Source organism: Agelaius tricolor, unplaced genomic scaffold, assembly GCF_023055355.1.
Source record: "Agelaius tricolor isolate 1412-34295 unplaced genomic scaffold, bAgeTri1.0.p SCAF_3, whole genome shotgun sequence".
In the NCBI taxonomy this organism is placed as follows: domain Eukaryota; kingdom Metazoa; phylum Chordata; class Aves; order Passeriformes; family Icteridae; genus Agelaius; species Agelaius tricolor.
This window is the reverse complement of record NW_027269263.1, coordinates 24,138,651-24,161,499: the sequence shown is the minus strand read 5'-3', so window position 1 is coordinate 24,161,499 and position 22,849 is coordinate 24,138,651. Positions and strand designations below refer to the sequence as shown.

The window sequence follows — 22,849 nt, the reverse complement described above, 5'->3', positions numbered from 1 at the left end:
CTTCACTGCTTCTTAGATAATCTCATTTTACACACCAGTATTCTCTTGGGCATATTTTTCCTCATTCACAGTAATATTTAAATCCTTCAAAAGCAGAGGAGATGAGAAAACAATCATGAAACAAGTAAAAAAAAAAGTCATACTGTGTTTTACAGTTACAAAACTAAAGATGACTATTTTAGGCTCCTTCAAACTTTCTATATCATCTTACTCAACCTGCAACATCGCTGTATGTCAGTTTTCCTAGCTGAAAAACAGAAAATATGATTTTAAATCACAGCCCCACAGTGCACTGGAAATATAAATGCATTAATATCTGTGAAGTATTTGGAAAACATTGCTGAGTTGAAAGTATTATTTCAGAAAGAAGCAAAATTATTTCACAATTTTAATATAAACCTGCCTTTGCTAATTCTGGGGTTTTTTTTTTTGTTTTTATGACATTTCTCCTCTTCTGTAGGTAAAGAATCTGTTTACTAAATCCATTTAAATGATTGTCCCCTGCATATCAATCCTAACCCAGCAATGAATTATTGTATCTTACAAAATAATGTTAAAAGGCAGAATCCCAACAATCAGGACAGATTTGCTTAACATTTACTGAGCAGCCATTACAATGACCTTACACTGAAGCCATCCTGCATTTAGGGAAAAAAAATTTAAAAATTTAAAAAAGCAAGAAACCTCAGACCATGTGACTGAAGCACCCAGAAAGGCTTTCAAAATTAAGTCTGAGTTCAGCAACTCTGGGAAAGAACTTCTCCTGTCAGCCTTTGTGAATAAATTTTTCAACTCTCTCGGATCTTAAAAGATCTCTTCTTCCATGACAGCTCTCTCGGGTGCCCTCATAGGGGCCATGACTGGGTTTACCCTCCTAGAAATCTTACTCTGACTCACTACCAGTCTGTCCTGCCAGAGGCAGACACAGGCTAGAGCTGTCTCCAGAGCCCCAGAGAGGCTCCTGACCACTGCCCCCCAAGAGGACAGACCTGTCCCAGCTTGGGCTGTGCCACAGGTTCAGGATGCGTGACAGCATCAGGGGACACCTGCCCCAGCTCTCCTGCTGCAAGGAGTGCCATGGGCAGGGGTGTTTCCTGCACCTCCCTGCATGCCTGCCATGGGAAGGATGGCTTTGTTCCTCACTCCTGGCCCAGGGCAGAGTGCAGGGCTCGGAGCACCACGGCAAGAGGTCGTATGGACCAGGGCGGCTAAAAGCACCATACACCACTGGCTGGTGCAACAAATAACCAGTGCCTTGGGGCTGGCAGTCTGGAATATGCTTGCAGCTGGTACCTGAAGCTTCTCTCCTGCCTGGAGAATTGCAAATCCTACAAAGGTGGTATTTTGACTGATGTCTTTTAATGAACATGGCTATGATTCCTTTAAACCGCCAAAGTTCTTCCCTGCACCTATTTCAGGGGTGAATGAAGAGCCCAATCCCTTCAATGGGACGACTCCTCCTATCGATTTTGGTTCCAAAGTACTCAAGCTTTGCCTGCATGATTTCAGTTCTATTTTAAAGGTTTAGGCAATCTTAAGAACAACCTCAGCTATTTTAAACTACGTTAATTTGATCATACTAACCTGCAGTTCGCAGGCTCAAAATTCAACATCCACAGCTAATGATGACTCAGACTACTAATTTCTTCCTAGATTTTTTTTCTACTTTTTCTTTGGAAAACAAACCATCTCACAACCTCCTGTATTACCATTTTGGCAGTTATGATTTATACAACCAGACATCACAGACTTTTGGAGCTGGATGATCAATGGGGGAGTTGGATGACCAAACCTATTCCATTGGGGAATCTAAATTGGTTAGACTCATTGTTTATATCACAATCTTCCCCTTAGGGCACAAATAGTCTGCTAGGGAACTGTAAATGAAGGTACATGCTGGCCTTGAGACAAAACCACCCACATTAAGTAAATTTAAATCAGTGCTTCCTCCAGGAAACAAAGAGTTGTATTACTTACAAGCAGATTTGATTATGGTTTGGAGAACTGTTTAAACACATCTAGCACATCAAAGAAAATAGATTTAAACTGCTGTGTCTTGTTTAAGAAATATTGGTTGATTGATGCAAAGATCAACATGATTGATGACTCCCTGTAACAGTTTAGTGGAAACACAGGCCATAGTAAAGATGGAAATGTCCAGTTTCATCAAAACAGCTTCAGATTTTATATTTTAAATTAAGGATAAGATAGTCTCATTCTAACATTTTTTAAATAAAATCAAGTTCATGAAAGCAATACAACAAATAAGTTCACAATACCATGTTGGCCTCTCTCTTCAAGGCCATAAAAACACCCACTAATCTCATCATCCAGAACAGACCTAAAACTTCCAAAACACCACAGCATCCATTTATGCACATTTGTGAACTATAGCATCCAGTACACATGCAGATTCATACAGCAGCATGCAAACAGCCTAGCAAAGAAAGGGCTAAGACAAAAGAACATTCTCAAAGCAATTCAAATAATCCCTCTAGATCATTCTGTATGTGAAAAGTATTGTAGCTGGGAAGCTGGACAGGTATCAGTTCAGAAATTGCTGCTGATCTGACACAAGCCAAAAGAACCAGCAAACTGCAAGGAGAAAGTTGCTAGATGAAAGAAAAACCCCAAAAAAACCCACAACACACAGAGCAGAAGGTTTATGTTAAGAATCAGTTGGATCTCCTTTGCTTTGCAGAAACAATTATTTTACTTTTAATTTCAAAGAGGCTTTGGGGGAAAAGACTGAAGGAAATATAGTTCATTTTGGCAGAGCACACATTGCACAAAATAAATTTAAGAATCTATTTTTGGGCTGGAATGGTTGAAGAAATCCCTGATTAGCCTCTTAATGGGGTGAATCCAATTTATTGAGAATGATCACCAGAGGGAGTCATTGACTTTCCCATTAAAGTCAAAGGGAATTTTACATACATCAGGAATGCAGAATTTGGGGGCAGAGCTGAAAAAGACTTCAAACAGATTGGAGTTCAGGGAACAACACAAACCACATTTTATGGATTTAATCTGAATCCATTTTCCCCTTTGGAGTCCCAAAGGATGACAGCTATATTTAATGGTTAAAATTAGAAAGTAGGCACTGAAGTCATCCATTCAGTGGGTACATACCCACAACAACAGAAAAAAAACCCAACCAAAAAAACCACAAAAACCACAAGGAAAAAAAAATACAACAAACCAATCATCCACTCACCCACCCAACCAACCAAAACCCCATCAACAAAAAAAAAATCTCTTAAGCACTTAATTGGTTGTACAGGAGTTTGGAGTGGTGTAAGTAATAATTGTTCAGTTTTCTCTTTGGACATGTATCATATCAGTCCTTCTGGAAATGCAGTATTCAACAACACAAAGAAAATCTCCAGGTGTCATTTATTAGAGCATGCCATACCTCTTGGGAATATCAGTAAAACAAAGGAGTGAAACGGAGTCAGAAAGAATTGTAAGCATAGGGGTGTTTTTTTGTTTTGTTTTGTTTTGTTTTATTTTTTGTCTTCAATGCTAGTGAGTAAAAGAGGTAGCAAGTAGAGGGATTTGTAGCAAAGTGATAAAATGAACTAATTCAACAAATCAATGTATTCAGCCACAAGCAAGTGTGCATTTTATGCTCAAACACCTAAATTTCATGACGTTCAAGAAATATTTTCATGTTAAGAACCTGTCTTTGCTGGACTTCAGCTCAACCATATTCTTGCCACAAAGTCCAGCAGACTTTGGTTTGAAAACAAGCTCATTCACTCAGCAACTTTCTCCTTAATTCTGTACAAGAAAATTTTATAGCAGAAAATTAGATTAAAAAAGGGCAAGGCTACAGCCCCACCCAACCAAATGCAATTTCACTTCCTTAGAAATGTCCTCTGAACAAATGAAATTCAATTTGCTTCTGTGTTCCCAGGTAATGGCAGCACCTTGTTTTGTTTGTTTTTATTTAATTACTTCTTGTTCATGTAATTAGCTGACAGACTGCAGCCTTTTGTTCATTATAATACAGTTATTTGCATAGCTGTTTCCATTTTGAGGCAGCATTTTGGACAGAGGCTCTATTTTGGGTTGTGGCAGGCAGAGCCACTGCTGGGAAGCTTCATGCAGGGAAGCATGCAGCAACCTGGTCCTTCGTGGAATGAGTTGCTCCAGAAACTGCCCTGGCTGCCCATCTGCTTCTGACAGCAAATCAAAGTCCTGTTTCCAGCATGCAGCATAAGACCTGGCTGTCTTTCATCATCATAGGTATCAATGAAAACCAGTTGAGCTCATTCTAAAGCATTTTCACCAACAGACTCTCCATGCATAATTTACTGTGCTTTCGATTGAATATTAGAAAAAATTTCTTCACTGAACGGGGTGGTCAGGCATTGGAGTGAGCTGTCCAGGGAAGTGGTTCAATCCTCATCCCTGGAATTGTTCAAACAACATGTAGGTGTGGCTCTTTGGGACATGGTTTAGTGGTGAACATGGCAGTGCTGAGTTAAGGGTTGGAGTTGAAGACCTTAAGGGTCTTTTCCATCCTACACAGTTCTATGGTTCTGTGGCATCACTCAGAGTATGCTTAACTTAAAGTTACCAGTACTCTTTCAGTGGTTGGATGCAAAAAATTTAGACATGAAGGCCGCCTTAAGCTTTCTTTCATGAGCAGCTTAATTTAACACCCAGTTGAGTCTAGTGCTATTCAAATAATTTTTTCATAGTTAAATCTTATTTTTAAATAATCAAAATATATCCCCAGATCACAGTTTTGCAGAATGCTGACCCTTTCCCTTAATAAATGCAATCATCACCCTTCAAGTCCTCTGAGTTTCCAGCAGTGAACTGATGCAAGCTTACTTTTATCTACATTGCTCAGAATTTCAGGAATCTGCACCTTATTATGAAAATGAGGGGCAGAGTCAGTGCTGGGGGAAGACTGCACACTCTGGTGCATGGAAGCCACCTTCATCTCAGCCTCCATGCATCTAAACACCCTCAGACCTCTGCCTCTGAGGAGAGGTTGTACACCAACACATCAATTTACACTACTTGAAATATAGAGAGCTGGAACAGACAGCTTGGAAAAATTGTCAACCTTTGTTGTTTACAACTCAGCCTTCATACACAACCCTCTGCTGTGGTCAGGATTAGTCCTGTAACCAAGAGCAGCAAGGCCCAGCCTTTTAACGGCACTGGTTTTAGTCCTACCTGTGCCATCTGCCTCTCCAGCTTTGACCGGGGAATATCATCAAAATAGTTTTCATTTCTTCTTCTCCTTGCATCGCCCTGCATGATAATGTGGGGAACGTCCAGGGAGCCACCAGTAGTGAAAGTGCTTTGGCTAAGTGATGGAGACAACTGAGGAGGAGTGTGGTTACCACTGGGTTCCTGGACAGAGAAAGAAAAATGCAGCATAAGAAGAACAGCATACTGCTGACTTCAAATCACACATTAAAAAGTGCATTTGAATTGCTCACACTAAAAACTTATGGAACAATTCCTGCAGTAGAGGTTATTGTGGATGAACTTTTGAGATTTGCTACCTGAAGTGTAGAGCCCATGTAGAAGGAAAAATAGTTCACTGATTACATGAACTAGTGGCAAATTTCCTCCCTAAAAGCTCCTTGTGTAATATATACTCTCTCCTAGAGATAAAACAGTGAGCTACTTCTCGTCAAGGCCCAAATAAAGCCATTATTTAGGATTAGCTATTTGTAAGACGAAATGCATTCTCACCACTTCTGAGCAGTGAAAGTGATTTGAACACTAGCAACACCTCTTGCTGGAAAAAAGAAACACATGCCCATTTACACAGTATAGACATTTTGTTGCAATTTTTATAGGTCTTGCAGAACATCCATTTTAACTTGAAGTACCAGATATCAGACACAAGCTAAATACTAACTCCTGGAATGCATGAAAGCATCAGAGCACATATATTTTACCTGGCTTTTCTCCTTACCTCTACTGGACTGTAACCTTGTATCAGTCTGTGTGCCATTACCACACAGAATTGATACATAAGTGCCACCTAATAAATAAACAGGTGCTCCTGACGTACATTGCACCAGGATCTGCCACCACACTGTCCACAGCCAGGCATGGTGCTGTATGCTTGGAAACACCCAGCCTCACGCACATGACATCTCTCGTTCAACCAGCTACAAACATTGGTGTCCAGGTCCGGTGTTCCACACTCTCTTGGAGCTCCATCAGCAGGAGCAGGGAGCTACAGTGCACTGCCCAGTCTGCACCAGCACTGCCCAGTGTGAGCAGGGAAACACTCTCACAGCAACTGAATGGGAAATGCTCCTCTCTCGGGATATAGAGTACTGGCAGAACGTACCCAGGAGCAGGTTTGCTCAGTGCAGACCTTCCCTAAACCACCTGCTGCTGCAATGCTCTATTTCAGTACTCAGCAACAAGAAGAGACCTGAATATGGTGGAGCAAGCAAAAACCTGCTCCAGTGTGGAAGGTAAAAAAGTTCTGGCTTTTTATTTAAAGAGAGAATTAAAATGGATGATTCATGCATTATTACACTGAGGCAAGCCCAGTTCTGAAAAGCATCAAGGTACTTTACTCCATGCTGTTAAGAAACAAGATCTGGTGTAAGAAATCAGAGAGTTGTAATCTCTTCCAAATAGAAAGGAAAGTTCAAGTCATAGTAATGCCTGATGTCAATATTTGAAGTGTAGAAGTCTATGTCACATTAGTCCTTGCAATCACAGTAATGGATTAGTATTTTTCATGTTGCCAACAAGAAAAATGTTAGGAAAATATAGCTCTTTAGCAATTTTTAATTAACTGGGATTTTAATTTTTTTAAAAAATTCTCTGTTTTTTCTATGATCTGAGACAAGCACTTGACATTTCCCAGGGCAAAGAAAAGAGTATTTTCCTCTTAGGAATAATCTTTTCCCTCCTTCACAAAAATCCACCTACATTTGGCCCAGTTAAAAGCTTCTGGAAAGCTGTATTCTGCACATGCTCAGTAGGTTTGGTGAGGCATAGAACCTCTAAAACCCACCCTCCCTGAGCACACACCTCTAACAACATGGTGCACACACACCTCTGCTCTGAAAATAACCAGGGTACATGGGCACCAAACAAGATCCTCTTTAGTGAGTGCTACCTGCTGCTTCAGCCAGGAGGGTAACCTCTCTCTGCTCTGATCAGGATCCACCCGCTGTTGCAGGACCACCAGTGTATCAAAGTGACAGATGAACATAGGGATTCCAGCCCTCATCGAGCTTTTCATCTTTTATCAAACTGCTTATGAGGAGGAAATTCACTCTGAGATCTATATTGGAAGATTGCTGGCAAGGCAATACAGACAAAACTACCAACTCAAGAAGAAAAAGAATTACTGTGCCTCTGCATTATGGAACAGTATGTCATTGTACAATTTTATGCTATTTTCTCAAAGTTGTCCTTCACAGCACAGATGGATCCTCAACTGTGCAGCGTGTTGTCATCTACTCAGCACCGTGTTATCATTAGTTAACATGTAGTCAGGATTTTATTCTTGCCTCGTTTCATGGCCCCAAACCTCTCTCCTAAACCCTTTCTAAATCCTGCTCTGAAGATAAGATGATTAATATCGTTGTAGTCATGATGCTCATAAATGCTTTACAAATGTCAGTCAATTAATTTTCACCACACCTGTGACTTCTGGCATTTCATAATCACTACTTTAGTGTGGGTGACCAGAGACACACAGACAACAAAGGTTAGAAAGTACCACTCACTCAATTACAACATCTATTGCTCCATTTCCCAAGTGCTTGAGTTCCAAACTCCATGTCTGTTTATCTAATTTTCAGCACTGTGTACTCAGCACTTGTATAAATCAGACTCAAGGCTCCAATCAAATATGTAGATTGTCAGTAACATACAATTAGTGTCTGTTTAGGAGGCAATTAATTAAATAACACAAATTATCCAAGTTTTTTGTGGCAAAACCAGGTGTAAGTCTATAGTTTCATAGGTACAGCTATTCCTTTAATCATGAGCCTGTCTCCCATTCTTCCCTCATTCTTCTTCCTCACTCCATACCCACCTTTTCACCTCCTTAAACAAAGCTGCAGACCAGGCATGGACACCCTTGCAGGTGCTTCCCTGGCCTCAGTGCCACGCTGCTGTTAGTCACCAGATACTCATATCATGTTTCTACCCAGCTGTGAGTGCAAGGACACATGGCCTGCAGGGGTGTCTGATCACATATTTCACTATAAAATCTGCCTCATTCCCTCTCAGACCTGCTGCTCATGTACACCTGGAACCACAGAGGTCAGGGCTGGAAGGGAGCTCAAGAGATCCTTTCCCAAGCTGCCTGAGCACACTTCATGTCCCACAGATGTTTGTCTAACCTGAAACCAGAAATTCTCTCCAGTGAACAAATTCTTGTCTTAAAATATCATAACTATTGCAACACTTCTTCTCCAAATTTTCTGCCAAAATTGTTGGTCCTTTAGTTAAAATTCCGGCATTCGGTGCTGACTGGGTGAGGAAGGGCTCCCATGAAGAACATGGAAACTGGTCCTGTAATTAAAGATTACTCAAGGAAAATATGCATTCAAGGAAAGAAAGCAAGATTGCATAGGTAACCCAAGATCCAGCAATTTCTATACTTTTGTGTATAGAAAAGTATATTTGTATAGTGTCTGTGTCTATATATATGCAATATATATATATATAACATATATATATTTGAATATAGTATATTTGTAATCAAAATAGTGTTACACAGTAACACAACAGAGAATAACATATGTTGTGGATATTTTTAAGATTTTAAGGAATTTTTGCTTTTTATCAATATTTAACCTTCTACTTTGAAATATTTTAAAAGCTAATACAAAAACAGACAAAAAAGATGAAGCATTAGCATTGCTTAGCTTGAGCTGGGGAACTTAAAAGTAGACTTTAAATAAGAAACTACCTTTTCTACTGATGTAGAGCAGCCTTATCTAGTGGAAAGTGCTCTTGCCCATGGCAGAGAGGGTTGAAACTCGATGATCTTTAAGGTCCTTTCTAATGCAAACTGTTCAGTGATTCTATATAAATCAATCTTACAGCAGCAGCAGATGGTTTATTTCAGCCAATTTTCAAGATAGAAATTATTGTGGACTACAAACTCAACACTATGTCTTTGTTTCATGTGAAATGGCATAGTAGCAGTTGATGGGAAAGTAAAACTCCATTCCAAATGCATGTCCCCCTCTTTAGGATTCTCTGTGAAGACTCCAATTCCAAGAGGTGATAAATGACATTTAGCACTGGCCCACATCAGTAACTCTAGCTGTGCAGCAGCAGACTACTTTTTATCATTTTGACTACAGATGGAGGACATCCAGTTTTCTCTTCCATATTAACTGAGAATATACAGTCCTGACCAAGAATGTGGCCTGTGGAAACCTTCCCACTTGCTGAGTAGGAATTAATTATCCAGTCCAGAGTATTGAAGGCATTCAGCAAAAAAGTCTGCCTTTTTATCTATTTCTGTTTCCTTGGAGTGTTTTAACACCTGCCATGCATCAGGAATCATTCACAAAATACATAAATATAAAATACAAGAAAAACATCCACACATTTATGCAATGTGCCTTTGGGCACATTACAGATTTGTCAGACCTTTTTAAATATGGCATTGGGAATAGCTTGAATTGAGGGCCTGGATCTAAAATGTCTGTATGGGGCATCTGAGAATAAGCAGGGTGAAAACAGGCCGGTCATAGAAATTTTAAATACACTTAAAAATAAGCCCTCATTCTGTCTTTCTGTATTTCTATTTACACCAGGAAATTTAAATTGGGAGCACAGACACCCTCTGACATTTTGAAATTTAATCCCAAACAAAATTCCTGTCAGAAATGCAGCCCCACGAAAATAATAGGATCCAATCAAATGCGAAAGGTGTGACCTAAAATATCAAAATAAAAATGTTGCTATGAACTCTGTTGGAGAGAACCCAGTAGGAAGTGGCCATCAGACCACAACTTGGTAAGAGTAGCAGACAACAAGTAAGCAAAGGCATTGGATTGGAGAAACTGAGTGAAGGTAGTGTAATGAGAGGAGATTAAATGTGGTCAAGTGTGGAAAAACCCCAGGGACACTGCAACAAGGTTTCTGAAAGAGGGAATTCAAATGAAAATTAAAAACATGATGAAACTTTTGATATACAGAGACCCCTTAATGGCATTTTTATCTCAACACTTTCAAGATGTTCTCCTTAAAAAAAGCTTAAAGCATATGTCTGAAAAGTAAGTGCAAACATTTGAAAACATGAAAGGAAAATGGTAACTCTCCTGCAGTGTTGATCAGCTGGGCTGGGAATCCTGTGGGCAAATGAAGACATGCATCTTTTACATCCCTGGTCCTGAGCTAGTTTCCTTAGCAAAGATAAGCTGATACTCTTAAGACTCTACTTATCTCATCCTAAGGCAGACATCTGAAAATGGATCATCCTGTAAAAATGTCAATATATCTCTGCTGGCCACACGGGGAGGTGTGACAGAGCAGGTCAGCCTAAGGTGTCCATAATGTACAACTCTGAAGGGAGGTAAGTTGAACCACACTCAAAGCAGCCATTGTTTTCATGTGAAGGTTATTAAACCCTTGCTGACTTGTCAAGAAATGCAAACAAATTTTCATGGAGACTCACCCTGAGGGTTATTGACCGAGGTGGTTTCTGAGGAGGATCTTCGTGAAGCCTGTCTCCCAAAGATGCCAGAACACGCTTCCGGTGGCCAATCAAGCTAATTTTTAAGACCTGAAATAATATCAAAAATCCATCATTAAAAGAGCACATGGCAACCATTACCTGAACATCCATTCAGATTGAAGCCATTTTCTCTTTAAACCTTTTAACAAATTAGTCCTTTAGACAGGCTGAGCAGACAGGGAACTGTGCAAGGCAAACAATCAGCAGAGAAAATGAGAGGTGAGATCAGAGGAAAAACACTGTAAAATGAAGGAAGAAACTAGAGCATGTATAGGTGTGAAAAACTGCAAAAAAACAGACTAAAACATGAGTAAAGAGGAAACAAAAATGAAATGAGGAGAAGGCAGAAGAGCAGGAAGAAAAAAGGGAAGGGGATGAGAAGACTGGAGAAGGAAATGCAAAGGTGCATGCAAACAGTGAGTGATGAGGATTAAAGTGATTCATGGGATGGATGAGGAAGAGTGAGAAACAGCCAGTGAATGCTTAGAGGAGGCAAGAAGGGAAAAAAGGAATTGTAGTATGAGTAAATGTTACAACTTCTAAATCTATTAACCATGCCTTTAACAGTGTTGCTAGGAAAGGCTTAAAACTGCAAGATTTGGCAGAGGAGGAGGGAATAGTTTCTCTCAAAGTCACCTTGCAGCCAGGAATGCTAAAATTGTTGGTGTGGGAAAACTCCATTTATTATGCTGAATGTTGTTCATACTCTGCTTGTTTTGAGAAGTGGAAGTCCTGTGGAGAGATAATACACTCTCACAGACATGGGGGAAACCTTGTGTTATAGAGAGGCAGAAGCCCTCCCCTCCCCTCCTGCCAGCTAGAATGGAGCCATGTCCCTGTCCCTCTGTCACCTGGTGTGGTTAGCAAGGTAATGAAATAAATTCATCCTTTGCATTTTGGCTGTGGCTTGAGGGTTGCCCTTGGTTACCTGTATGTGTAGATTCACACAAAGTAATCTCCAAATATCTCATACAGTTTGTGTTATTATGTAGAATCATCCTTGTGTAAGAAACACCGGGTGGACAAACTTTTACCCTGGAGTTATATTACTTTTTTTATCAGATGCAAAATCTCTGTTGCACAGAAACGGGTCCATCAGTGGATACATTCACACACCTCATGCTTGCCCAAACTCCCAGAACACTGCCAAAAAGTTGCCCCTAATTTACAGCAACTACTCCTCATTTGTATTTTTCTGTGTCCTTGCCTCGTACAAAACCACTGCTCTCAAGAAAAGAGGGAGAGCAGAAGCAGCCAGTTGGAAATTTTAAGTATTAGTGGGAAAAAAAAAAAGCATATTTCAATGGTATTCTTTAATGGCTACAATGGCTGTAGTGTAGAGTGTATAGCAGCACTAATTGTAGCAGCAAAGCCTCTGCTCTGCAAACAGCAGTGTCCTTACATAACTCCTCCAGACTGTACATGTGGTTTCATACTCCAGAGCTGCCTCCATTCCCTCTCAGAAAACAGTACTTCCCACTATATTTAGGACCACCGTGTGTCAACACCCTTCAGCTGAGAGGAAGTTCTCACTCAACCTAGAAAAAGTAATAGTCCCCAAAAAACCTGGAAATGCTGCATCTTAAATGAACAACTACCTCAGCTTAAGTGGTAGCACTAAGAACTGCAATTCATGAGAACAAACAAAACCCAAACCCCAGCAACTCCCCTGCTACATCTCTTAAATGCAGGATCTCAAAATATGGTACAGCAACACGCTGTCATTATTCCAGTATCCATGCCTACCCATCCACGTGCACGTTTCCTCTGTTAGATGTCTCTGTGCTATCTGGTACTGTTGAACATCAATAACCTCTTTGCTGCCCACGCCTCCAGAGTGATGGGCTATGACATGGAGCAGATGGAGGCCTTCCTCTGAGAGGCAGCTCACAGGGCTGCTGCAGACCCTGCAGCTCAGCAGCGGGCACAAGCTGCGGTCCCACAAACCACCCTGCTATGTGCTGTCCTTTCAGTCTAAATCTAGAGAAGCACGAGCAAAGCTGAGATAAGGCAGCAACAGAGAAATGCCTGAGGCATGCAGGAGACTTAGTTATGTATTCAGTTTACACTGAGTGTTAAACAGAAGGGTGCACAGTTTATCTCTGTATTTAACTATGTGAAACACGTGAATGAACCACAGCTGCTTTAAACATTACTCAAGTAATGCACTTCAGTGAACTTGTTTTTTTCATAATGCTTCCCCATCAACAAGATCATTTATCCAGAGATTTTTAAGCCAAGCTTAAAAGTTCTTTGGGTCGTTTCAAGGTCCTCAGCACTCTGACTGCCTTATTAGCTATATCAAAGCACACAAAGCAATTTTCTTTGACTTCACAGAGCTGTCGAACAATGGGAGAGAACAAGGCATGGGTCTTGAGGGACTACAAACATAAGAGATCAGCAGACAGGTCTCAATGACTGAATTATTTCAAAAACTGTTCCCAATTGGAAGGCAATACAGATATTTAAACACCATAGGCACTGCTAAGCTTACTCCACATTTTGTTTTTCTATTATAATGGTGGTTGCCCCAGATGTGAATGGGAGGGAGTTAACGATGCAACCTACAGAAACATATGGTCCCCAGGCAACAGGCAGCTGCATCCCAGTCTCATTTGGAGCACATACTCCATTAACTGAAGACAGCTGTATTCTTCTGGAAATTACTCCCTAGCAATTTTCTTACTTGGAAAACCTGTTTCCCAATGTAAAATACTGTTTTCTGAAACACTTCTATATTTGAGTTATGAGGGTTTAACAAACATCCTGAAGCTCTGGAAACTCGTCCTGCGATGGATTATCCTTGACAGTATTTATCAAAAATGTCAAATATCACAAATATAGGTCAACAGTGTGGAATGCTACAGCTGCCTAAAGCAGTACCATAGAAATATGTTACAGTTGAAAGTCTTGCACTAAAACAGCCCACAAGTTAGCTTTCCTGGTAAATAATTTCTATAAATCAGGTTACAGTGAACACTGAACTAACACTGAATACAGTCAATACAGCGCACATAAGTGTCATGCAGTGAGGCATTTTGTCAAATGGATTGTAGCCCACTTACTACACAACAATGAAATGAGTGTGGAATCAGCAACAACATGTTGTCAAACTGTTCAGAGTAGCTCAAGGCTGTCCACAGTATGTTATTTCATCACTGGGACAAAAGGGAAAAAAAAAGAAGCATGTACATGACATGCTTCTTTCCACACTGATGGCAGGATACCTGAGACAAGAATGATATTACTCCATTTCATGTATTTGATGTTGCAGTACAATTAAAAGAGAATGGGGCAAGTCATTCATCCAAAGCACTGACACATGCACAAAAATTTAATCTTATTTTTACTTCTGTACTCTGCAATGATTAGCATACAAAATGAAATTCCACTAGGAAATGTAAGAAATCCACAAATATAGCCAATGTAACACTTTGCATTTAGATCTCTGGCTTAGTTGACAGATGTTTCAAAAGATACATGTAGCCCAATAACTCCCCGATGACTGTGTATGCGCAAATGCTGGAATTAACAAGTTATTCCACCTAAAAATGAGCTTTATTTCTGCAACATTCTTCTGCCTGATCTTTTCTCTAATTGAATAAAAATATTCAGTACTGTATGATTCTATTTTTTTTTCCAGAATATTACAAAGAGTACTGAAATTCAAGACATTAATTCTCCTTCTTTTGGAATAATCTGAAAAAAATTTGTATGGACTAAAATTAGGATCATAATAGCACAAGAGGTCTGGACTAATTGTGTAGCAGCAACTGGACACTAGGAACCACCTACAAAATATAAAATTGAAGAGCGATCAGAACAATACTAGTGATTCTCCAGTAGCAGCATCAGACACCAGAATTTGAGAAAAAAAGGTAAATGCAAGCCAAAAAAGTGGGATCTTCCCATTTCTGCAAGAAAACAGCTCAAAACACTTGCTAAAAATCAATATTATTAACCATTTTACTGCTGGTCATATTGGAATAAACTCCAAGCTATCTGGAATTACAGATGAAGGGATACATTTGATTATTACCCCTCTCCTGCCACAATGCTGCCCCACAGGGCTAATCCTAAAACATGGCAGGGCCCAGAATAGCCAGAAAGTGACCCCAGATCAACTGTACCGCTCACCTAACCAATGGAATTGAAAATTACAAAAGGATTAAACTTGTATAAATTTTCAGCATCAATTTTACAGATCCTAACCACAGAACTGCTGTCAATGTTAACAGTTAAAACAAACATACAAACAAAACCCACCAAACTAACAAAAAAGGTAAAAAAACTCCATATTCTGCATACTGACCAAGATTACTTGGTGTAATAATTGGTATATTTTGAAAATTAAATAGGCCCAAGTAATCTATGATACTTAAACTCAAAGAGGGCAGGTTTAGACTAGATATTAAAAAGAAATTCTTTACAGTGAGGATAGTGAGGCACTGAGCAGGTTGCCCAGAGGAGTTGTGGATGCCCCATCCCTAGAAGCGCTCAAGGCCAGGCTGGCTGGGGCTCTGAGCAGCCTGATCCAGTGGCAGGAGGCATGTCCATGGCAAGGGGCATGGAACTGGGTGCTCTTCAAGGCCCCCTCCAACCCCAACCACTCTGTGATTCTGTGCATGCCCAGGGGCTTTAGCAGCACCAGACAAAGCCAAATCCTGTCAAATCATATCAGACTTCTATTGCATTTTTCCCATGGGGGTACTTTATGCTCTTTCTCAGCACATGGCAACAGAGAAGCACCAAAGCATCCTGCTGGCCAGAGGCTTGCTGCAGCTCCTCTGGTGTCCACATTTGCAGGGGAGGCAAGTGTTTATTATGCCTAAGAAGACACCTGTAAGAGACTTGTTATTTCATATCATAATGATTTCACATCATAAGGATATGAAATGTATGTCACAATCCTCTGGAATTAATTACCCAACTGGAAACCGATGCCAGTTGTCTTGATGACATAATTTCACAAAGGCCAATGACTGTCTTGCAAGTCCCATTTCTAGATGTTATCATGAGGAACTGATGTTTGTTTGGTCCCCTATCACTCAAATAAATTACTGAGATGCAGATTTCCACTTAAGGGCATTGAGAAGGCAAAGGCCAAGAGTTTCCTCCAAGTAAATAGCCACTGCCACCCCAGGTCAGACTGAGAGAATTCATTATTTTTTGTAGGGGTTCTCAGGAAAGACTTTGTCCTGACTTGGCCAATCAAGCCATTTTTATCATTAAAGTGTTTTCCAAATTTGTAATTTCCAAATACCAGGTGCTAGTATTTTGGCTCCACTAAAGGTAAAAATAGTAACAGTAATTTTGTGCTTGTAATCAATAAACATTAATATTTCAGTGAAAAAAAATCTATTTAATATTTCCTTTTAAAAACCCAGTAAAATGCAGTGAAATAAGACTTGGCTGAAACTGATAGCTGGCCACTTTGACTCCTGAGGACGTGTCTCAGGTTGCATGCTGGACTGTTTCTTAAAAACAATTTTTTAATTAAAAAGTTAAATACACAGCTTCTTAAGAAATAAGTCACAGTTCAATCATTTTACAAGCCTCAGATGTAATGATAAACATTACATATGTGCATTTTTGTCACATTAGTCTCAAACCCCCATAAATCAGAAATCCTGAAGATCTGTTGTACGTACAAACACCAAGATTGTTACAATAATGATTACCTATTCTAACAGGAAGGGCTGAAAATATTATTTATGTGCAAAATGGCAAGCACTAAGCAGGTCTGTACGTAAAGGAAAGCATTCCATTTTCACAGGAAGTAAGTAGAAAAAATATTAGAGAATTTGAAAAGTGGACCACATTCCCAAATGTGTGCTAGAAGACAGACTGTTCCCTCCACTGAGGACTTGCATTTTCACCTGTGTGTTGAGCTAATGGTAGATCCAGTTACTGGTTCAGATCAGATCTGAAGAATGTGTGGACACAGAGACCAGAAGCACTTACTCCTTGAGGTCTTCAGTGTTAATCATGTGGCACTACAGGAGAGCAATTGCAGTACCAATATGTTATCCCACAACATTTTGCAGGATTACTTACACAGCAGATAAATTATAATTAAAGTTACTGGTACTATAACACATTTCATAATGAGCTAATAATTTATTTATCTATTTTTAATAGGCAATTATCAGCAAAGCACATTAATCTGTACACAAGCATGAAATACAGCTCATGTAATGAGAAATAAGAGATGAAATAAAATCTCTATAGAAAATTTTAATAGCTCTAAAATGGATCCTTTTTTTTCTGATTTTGATCTATTTTCATTGCAGACTTTATTCCAAGCAAAAAGAAAAAAACCCAAACATTCAAGCCCATTTAAAGAATGGGACACTTTTCTACTAAGTAAATGGCTTTTTAAAAAAACCTTCTAATAACACAGAGTAATAAGAGTTTTTACTGTATCAGAAGAAGCAAACAGCCATTCACTGTCTGGAGTAAAAAAGATTACTCTAGCTCACCGTCCTAACCAAGGCTGTCATGAAAAGGTAAGCTCTGCAATATATGAATATTATCAGTTAATTATAAAGATATTAATATATTAGGATTGGAAATTGTTTATTTCTATATAATGCAATTATATAATCTGATAAAAATTGCAGCAAAAATAGTGAAGAACCTAAGATGGTGTAATATCTTCTACTACTAGAGTTTAATGGAAGTCCCTCTATGTTTTTTTTTAATTTTTCTTTCAAATCAGCATTATTTAGATATAAAATGATTGCAGAAAGACTGTTATCAACATACACAAGAAAAACCCAAACACTGGAGAGAAGAACCTGGACTGAGGATCAGAAGTAATGTTGTTAAAGAAATGCTATTCAGAACAGATCTAGCTTCTCAGTATATTTGCCAGTTACCAGATGTAAGCATGAAGACCTAATTACTATTGCATCATAATCATTTCAGTTTAGTGAAACTATTTTTCTGTATTGTAAAACATTCACATTAAAAGCATTGATTCCACTCCTGAATAGATATTCAAGCCAGATCAAAGTCCAAGCCAGATCTATGCACAGAGGCTGTGGCTTCATTCTGGCTCTGCTATCACAGAGCCACAGAATCATGGAAATCGTTTAAGTTGGGAAAGGCCCTTAAGGCCACCGAGTTCAACCACAGAACTAAAACTGCCAGCTCCAACACTAGACCATGTCCCTAAGTGCCACATCTAGATGTCTTCTAAATATCTTCAGGAATGGTGACTCCACCACTTCCCTGGGCAGCCTGTGCCAGTGCTTGACAATGGTTTTGGTGAAGAAATTTTTTCCTAATATCCAAACGAAACCTCCCCTGGTGCAGCTTGAGGTAAATTCCTCTTGTCCTGTCACTTGTAACTTGGGAGAAGAGGCCAGCCCCCACCTGGTTACAGCCTCCTTGTCAGGTGCTTGTAGAGGTCAGCAAGGTCCCCCCTGAGCCTCCTTTTCTCCAGACCAAACACCCCCAGCTCCCTCAGCCACTCCTCATCAGACTTGTGCTCCAGACCCATCCCCAGCTCCACTGCCCTTCTCTGGACACAGTCCAGCATGCTATGGAGTGGTTCATACTGGACATACAGCAATCCAAAATGTACTCATCCCTTACAGCAGTATATATCCCAGAGTTACAAACATGACAATGCATTATTGTTCTACTGGTAACATTAATATTTACCACTTTTTAAGGGGAAAAATTGTAAAAGAATTATCATAATAAAAATCTGAAAAGTGTTTGGAGGCTTTGATACAAGCACTGGTAATGTCAGTACCCTACAACCATGAACTGACAGCATGAAGCTGAGGCCACAACCCATCCCAATTCACTGCTAAAATACAGGTGCATTGTCCTATAAATCTCATGAAAACTGTGCAGAACTGCTTCCTTAAAAGAAAGATCTGCAGAAAGAAATACCAGGGTTTGGTCCAGCAGGAGGGGTTCTGAACTGCAGTGGGAGCAGTTGCAGCAGAGTGACCTCCCAGGGATCTCACTCCTGGGATCCCATTCACTCCAAAAATGGACCTGGGATATGGGCAGGGAGCAGCTCTCTGCATGGCCAGCTCCTCATCTCCTTTGTTCCTTGATCACAGAAATGCTAACATTGGCACAAGTAAATGGGCTGGAAAGTACAGCCAGAGATGTAGGAAAGAAGAAGGGGTGGAAATTTCATTTTCAGCAGCTGCTTGTGCTTACAGCAGTACAAGCCAAACACAAGATGAACCCACTACAGGGAAACTGCAGCTTCTTTCACAACGGACCACCCAAAAGAGAAGGGCAGCTAGGATTAAAAAGAGACTGCAAAGAGACAGAAAGCAAATGCTTTAACAGAAACCATGGTCTATAAGCCCATGCATTTGAGTACTCAGCAGCTCCCGTCTTAACAATTGTAAGTGTGGACTGACCCTACTGCAGAGTGTGGCTGCTTACCCCCAGCCATACCTCTGTCGTTGAGTGTTTGGCACACTGAAGGAAGAACACATTTTGTGACATGCTGGTGATAGGCAGCTTTAACTTTGTTTTAGGGCACCATGTGTTTTGCCATCCAGGAATGCCACTACTATCAAGATCTTAATTTCATTAATCTACAGGGAATATGCACCAACAGATATGTCATGGTGTAAAGAGGATCCTCAACTATTGCTCTACCTGTACTGCAGGAAAAGCCATCTGACCAATTTCATCACTTTTCTTCCAGCAAGGACACTCCCTAGAAGAATAAACTTTGAATAACTGATAAAACTCAGTATAGGTTGTGACATACAACCTTAGCATAAAAATAATTAATAAAAAAATTGTTTCCATCTAATTATTTTTCCAGACATCCTTTACTATCTTGGTTTGTAATCTTTGCTCACTAAACAATTGTTGAATTAAATGCCAGCCTCTCTCCCCAAGTTTTTCATGTTGCCATCCACCTTCATCAACCTCACCCTTTAACACCAAATGGAAGAAGCTACTGCATACATAAAGGCTACCAATTAATCTCAACTCCAGCTAAAGTAGTCTACTGATTTCTTTCAGGTAGTCTGATTGATTAGCTGACTCTAAATAAATTAAGAGGAACTCTGACTAATCTACATTGAGTTTGGATTGTGACGCTGCTTGCCAGATTCTTAACCCCAAATCTTGTACACTTTCCAAATACATGATATGGCTTTAAAAAAGCTATTAGTTCTCCCTTATATCCTGGCTTTGTTCGTATCCTTAATGCTGTCACAACAGTATCAATGATAGTCCTTATCTTAAAAAAGGCAATGGCCACCATGGCAGAGCAGAATCATACATCACAGGCAGAGCCAGCATCATCCTGTACTTTGACTCTTAATCTGTGAGGAGGAAGCACCATGGGTGGGAAAGAACAGGCTCTATAAGCACAGCAGGATGGCTGGATTAACTCTGCCAGGGGCAGCAAGGGGACAGCAAAAGCATTTCTCAAAATATCTTTTTCTTTCATGCTTTGAGGTAAGAGGAGGAAGGAATACCATCAAAAAGTGGCATTACAAAAGGATACAAATAAAGTGGCAAAAATATTCATTCGTCCATAGCTCAAGTAAATTCTTCCCACGTGGCTCTGAGCAACACAACAAATTCCAGCAGAAAAGATTATTGTCTGCATGATTTGAGAGAGATCGAAACCACAAGGCAGTTCAGATCTTACACATCTTAGGCAGATTCCTTCATTAAACATTCAACATTAGTCTGGCTTAAGAAAGAAACATTTTTGTACATTACAAAATTAGAACAAAGCAAGCTGTACTGAAGAGCTCTCCAAACAAGAGGCTGATTTTGTACTATGGTTAAAAAAAACATAAACCAAACTCCTTAATAACAGTGAAAACTGGCAAAGTTTTGGTGATCTCAAACTTCTTGTCCTTAAAGTTATTTTATAAATGAAAAAGAATATAGATGTATGCTTCTGAATCCAGAGTTTGGGCAGATCCATTATTAATGAAGAATTCTGACAAAACCCACCAATGAATGGGTTGTCATGGGAAAGGCTTTCTTGCTACAAATTCTATTTGAATTTTCTCAGTGAGAAGGGCTGTACAGGACTGACTACTTGTAGAGGGTAGAGCAGCGTGTCTTCTACACCTCTACTCTTTCTCCTTTTTTTCTTCAGCCTTATCAAAAGCCCCCAAAAAAGCAAGGTTCTCTTCAAACGGATGACAAACATCACCTCCATGGCTCATGCTTTGATTTTCTTCTTTTTTATCCTACTTCCATCCAACCCATAAAATAAAGTCAAAAAAAGGAAAGACAGTTCCAAGAATTTTTCCATCAGTAGCAGTAACTTTTCCCATCAGTAGCAGTAACACCAGCAGGTCCTTTTTTGCAGAGTGTTACATGAGGGGATATTTGGACCTCCATGAAACCAAAAAGACTTATCAAACCTGTGGGTTCAGCTAACTGCAGGAGAGTTGTCCCAAGCTGCAAGAAGTCAGATGCCCAGAATCACATCTATAATGATTTCCAAACCACACTGAATGTTGTCAAGAATCTCTCCAGTCTCTAGTCATGTCTTTTTATAATTCTAAATATTGTAATTCAGCAAATATCTTGGCAGTATTAACTTGAATTTAGCATTGTTAGCTTAACAGTTAGGCTCAATCATCTTAGAGGTCTTTTCCTACCTAAATGATCCTATGATTATAAATATCCTTAATGCAACAACTAAGCCCTCTGATTCTTGAATTATGGTTTTTGTTAATATTTAACCTAAATAGTCACTTCTGTATCTCTTGTTCTGTCCTCACTGATTTCAGAAAATAATTCATCATTATGAACAGTTTTACTTTCTTCTGCAAGTCATTTATTGTAACATGCATACAATTTTGCAAAACTCTCCTACCAAGAATAGAAACTTGTTTTCTTTTCCTAGTTTGTTTTAAGTGGACATAAAGAATACAATGTATAAACATATTATCCCAGGTGAAATATGAAGGGAACTGTGCTAGGGGACAGAAATCTACAAGTTTTTAAACACACTCCTCTTGCTACTATGCACAACATTCCCTTTTTTGTGTTCTGTTGTTGACTGATGCTCAGTCAAATACACAGTAGCTCTTGTCCTCCCGCCTAAATTATTCCCCCATAGTGCTGTTCAGTGATATACTCAGAGCTCATTATATTCTCATGTGATCTGTACTTTCAAAATAAATCACTTTCACATTTCTTCAATTAAATCTTATATAACTGATTCAGCCCATTTATGCATTATGAAGATCATACTCTATTTTAATCCTATTTTACGAATGTTACTACAGTGTTAAATAATCACCTTTCAGATCAGAAAAAATGCCACGAAAATCCACATTTGCTTGGGATTACAGCAAAAGAAGAGATTAGTTTACATGTATGTTTATATCTCTTAATTTATATTCTTAGATGTAATAGCCAGAGGCATTATTGTGAAGACAATTAAGTTTCTATATGATCTTGTCACAAACGTGCACTACTGTACAGATCACATTAACTCACTACAAGAAATCCTGTCATGAGCATTTTACACCAAATCACCACATGAACTGTGATTAATGATGAATCAGAGGAGTAGATTTAAATAAATAACAAGCAAAGAGAAAAAAACTCATTATGGACAATTAGATGATAATGTAACCTACATATTTGCTATGTTCTAATATGCAGCCACCTAGGGTATGTTCACATGACTTACTTAAAATGTATTTCTGAGTTGTACTAGAGAATTAAATAACATTTTGGCTTTTCAAATTAGTCAGTAAGCCTAAATTTAGTCACTGTTAAATATAGTTTTAGAAAGACTACTATTCAAGCATACATCTCATTTATGTGGGTTTTTTAATTCTTCCTGTATTTGTGATCCAGATCTGGACCCAGAAGAGTGTAAGCTTTTTCTCATTTTAAGAATCCTGACATTTAAACTTACTTGTTCCTGCTGTAAGATCCTCTGAATCATAAAATATTTTCCATTCATATTTTGTGTCCATATTTTCCTTTCAAACAGATTTTTCACAGATACTCAACTGCATAAGTAAACCAAATTTCTGAACAGAATTGTAAGGAAATGACTGTGTTGATTTAAAATATGCTTTTGAAATGTTATATTATATTTCTACATTAAAAACCACAGGCTTACTTAGCAGTGGGAAGTTTCTTCATTTGCAG

General features: G+C 39.2%; 1 protein-coding gene across 13 annotated transcripts in view; it reads right to left on the bottom strand.

Annotated features, from left to right (window-relative positions):
• Positions 1-22,849, bottom strand: part of ANKS1B (ankyrin repeat and sterile alpha motif domain containing 1B) — a 408,171-nt gene that overhangs the window by 38,893 nt on the left and 346,429 nt on the right. For all 13 annotated transcript variants that reach the window (XM_071423209.1, XM_071423211.1, XM_071423210.1 and 10 more), the window contains 2 exons: positions 10,652-10,759; positions 5,197-5,376 (listed from right to left, as the gene is read on the bottom strand). In XM_071423209.1, coding sequence (XP_071279310.1) covers positions 5,197-5,376; positions 10,652-10,759 — 288 coding nt within the window. The remainder of the gene's footprint in view (positions 1-5,196; positions 5,377-10,651; positions 10,760-22,849) is intronic.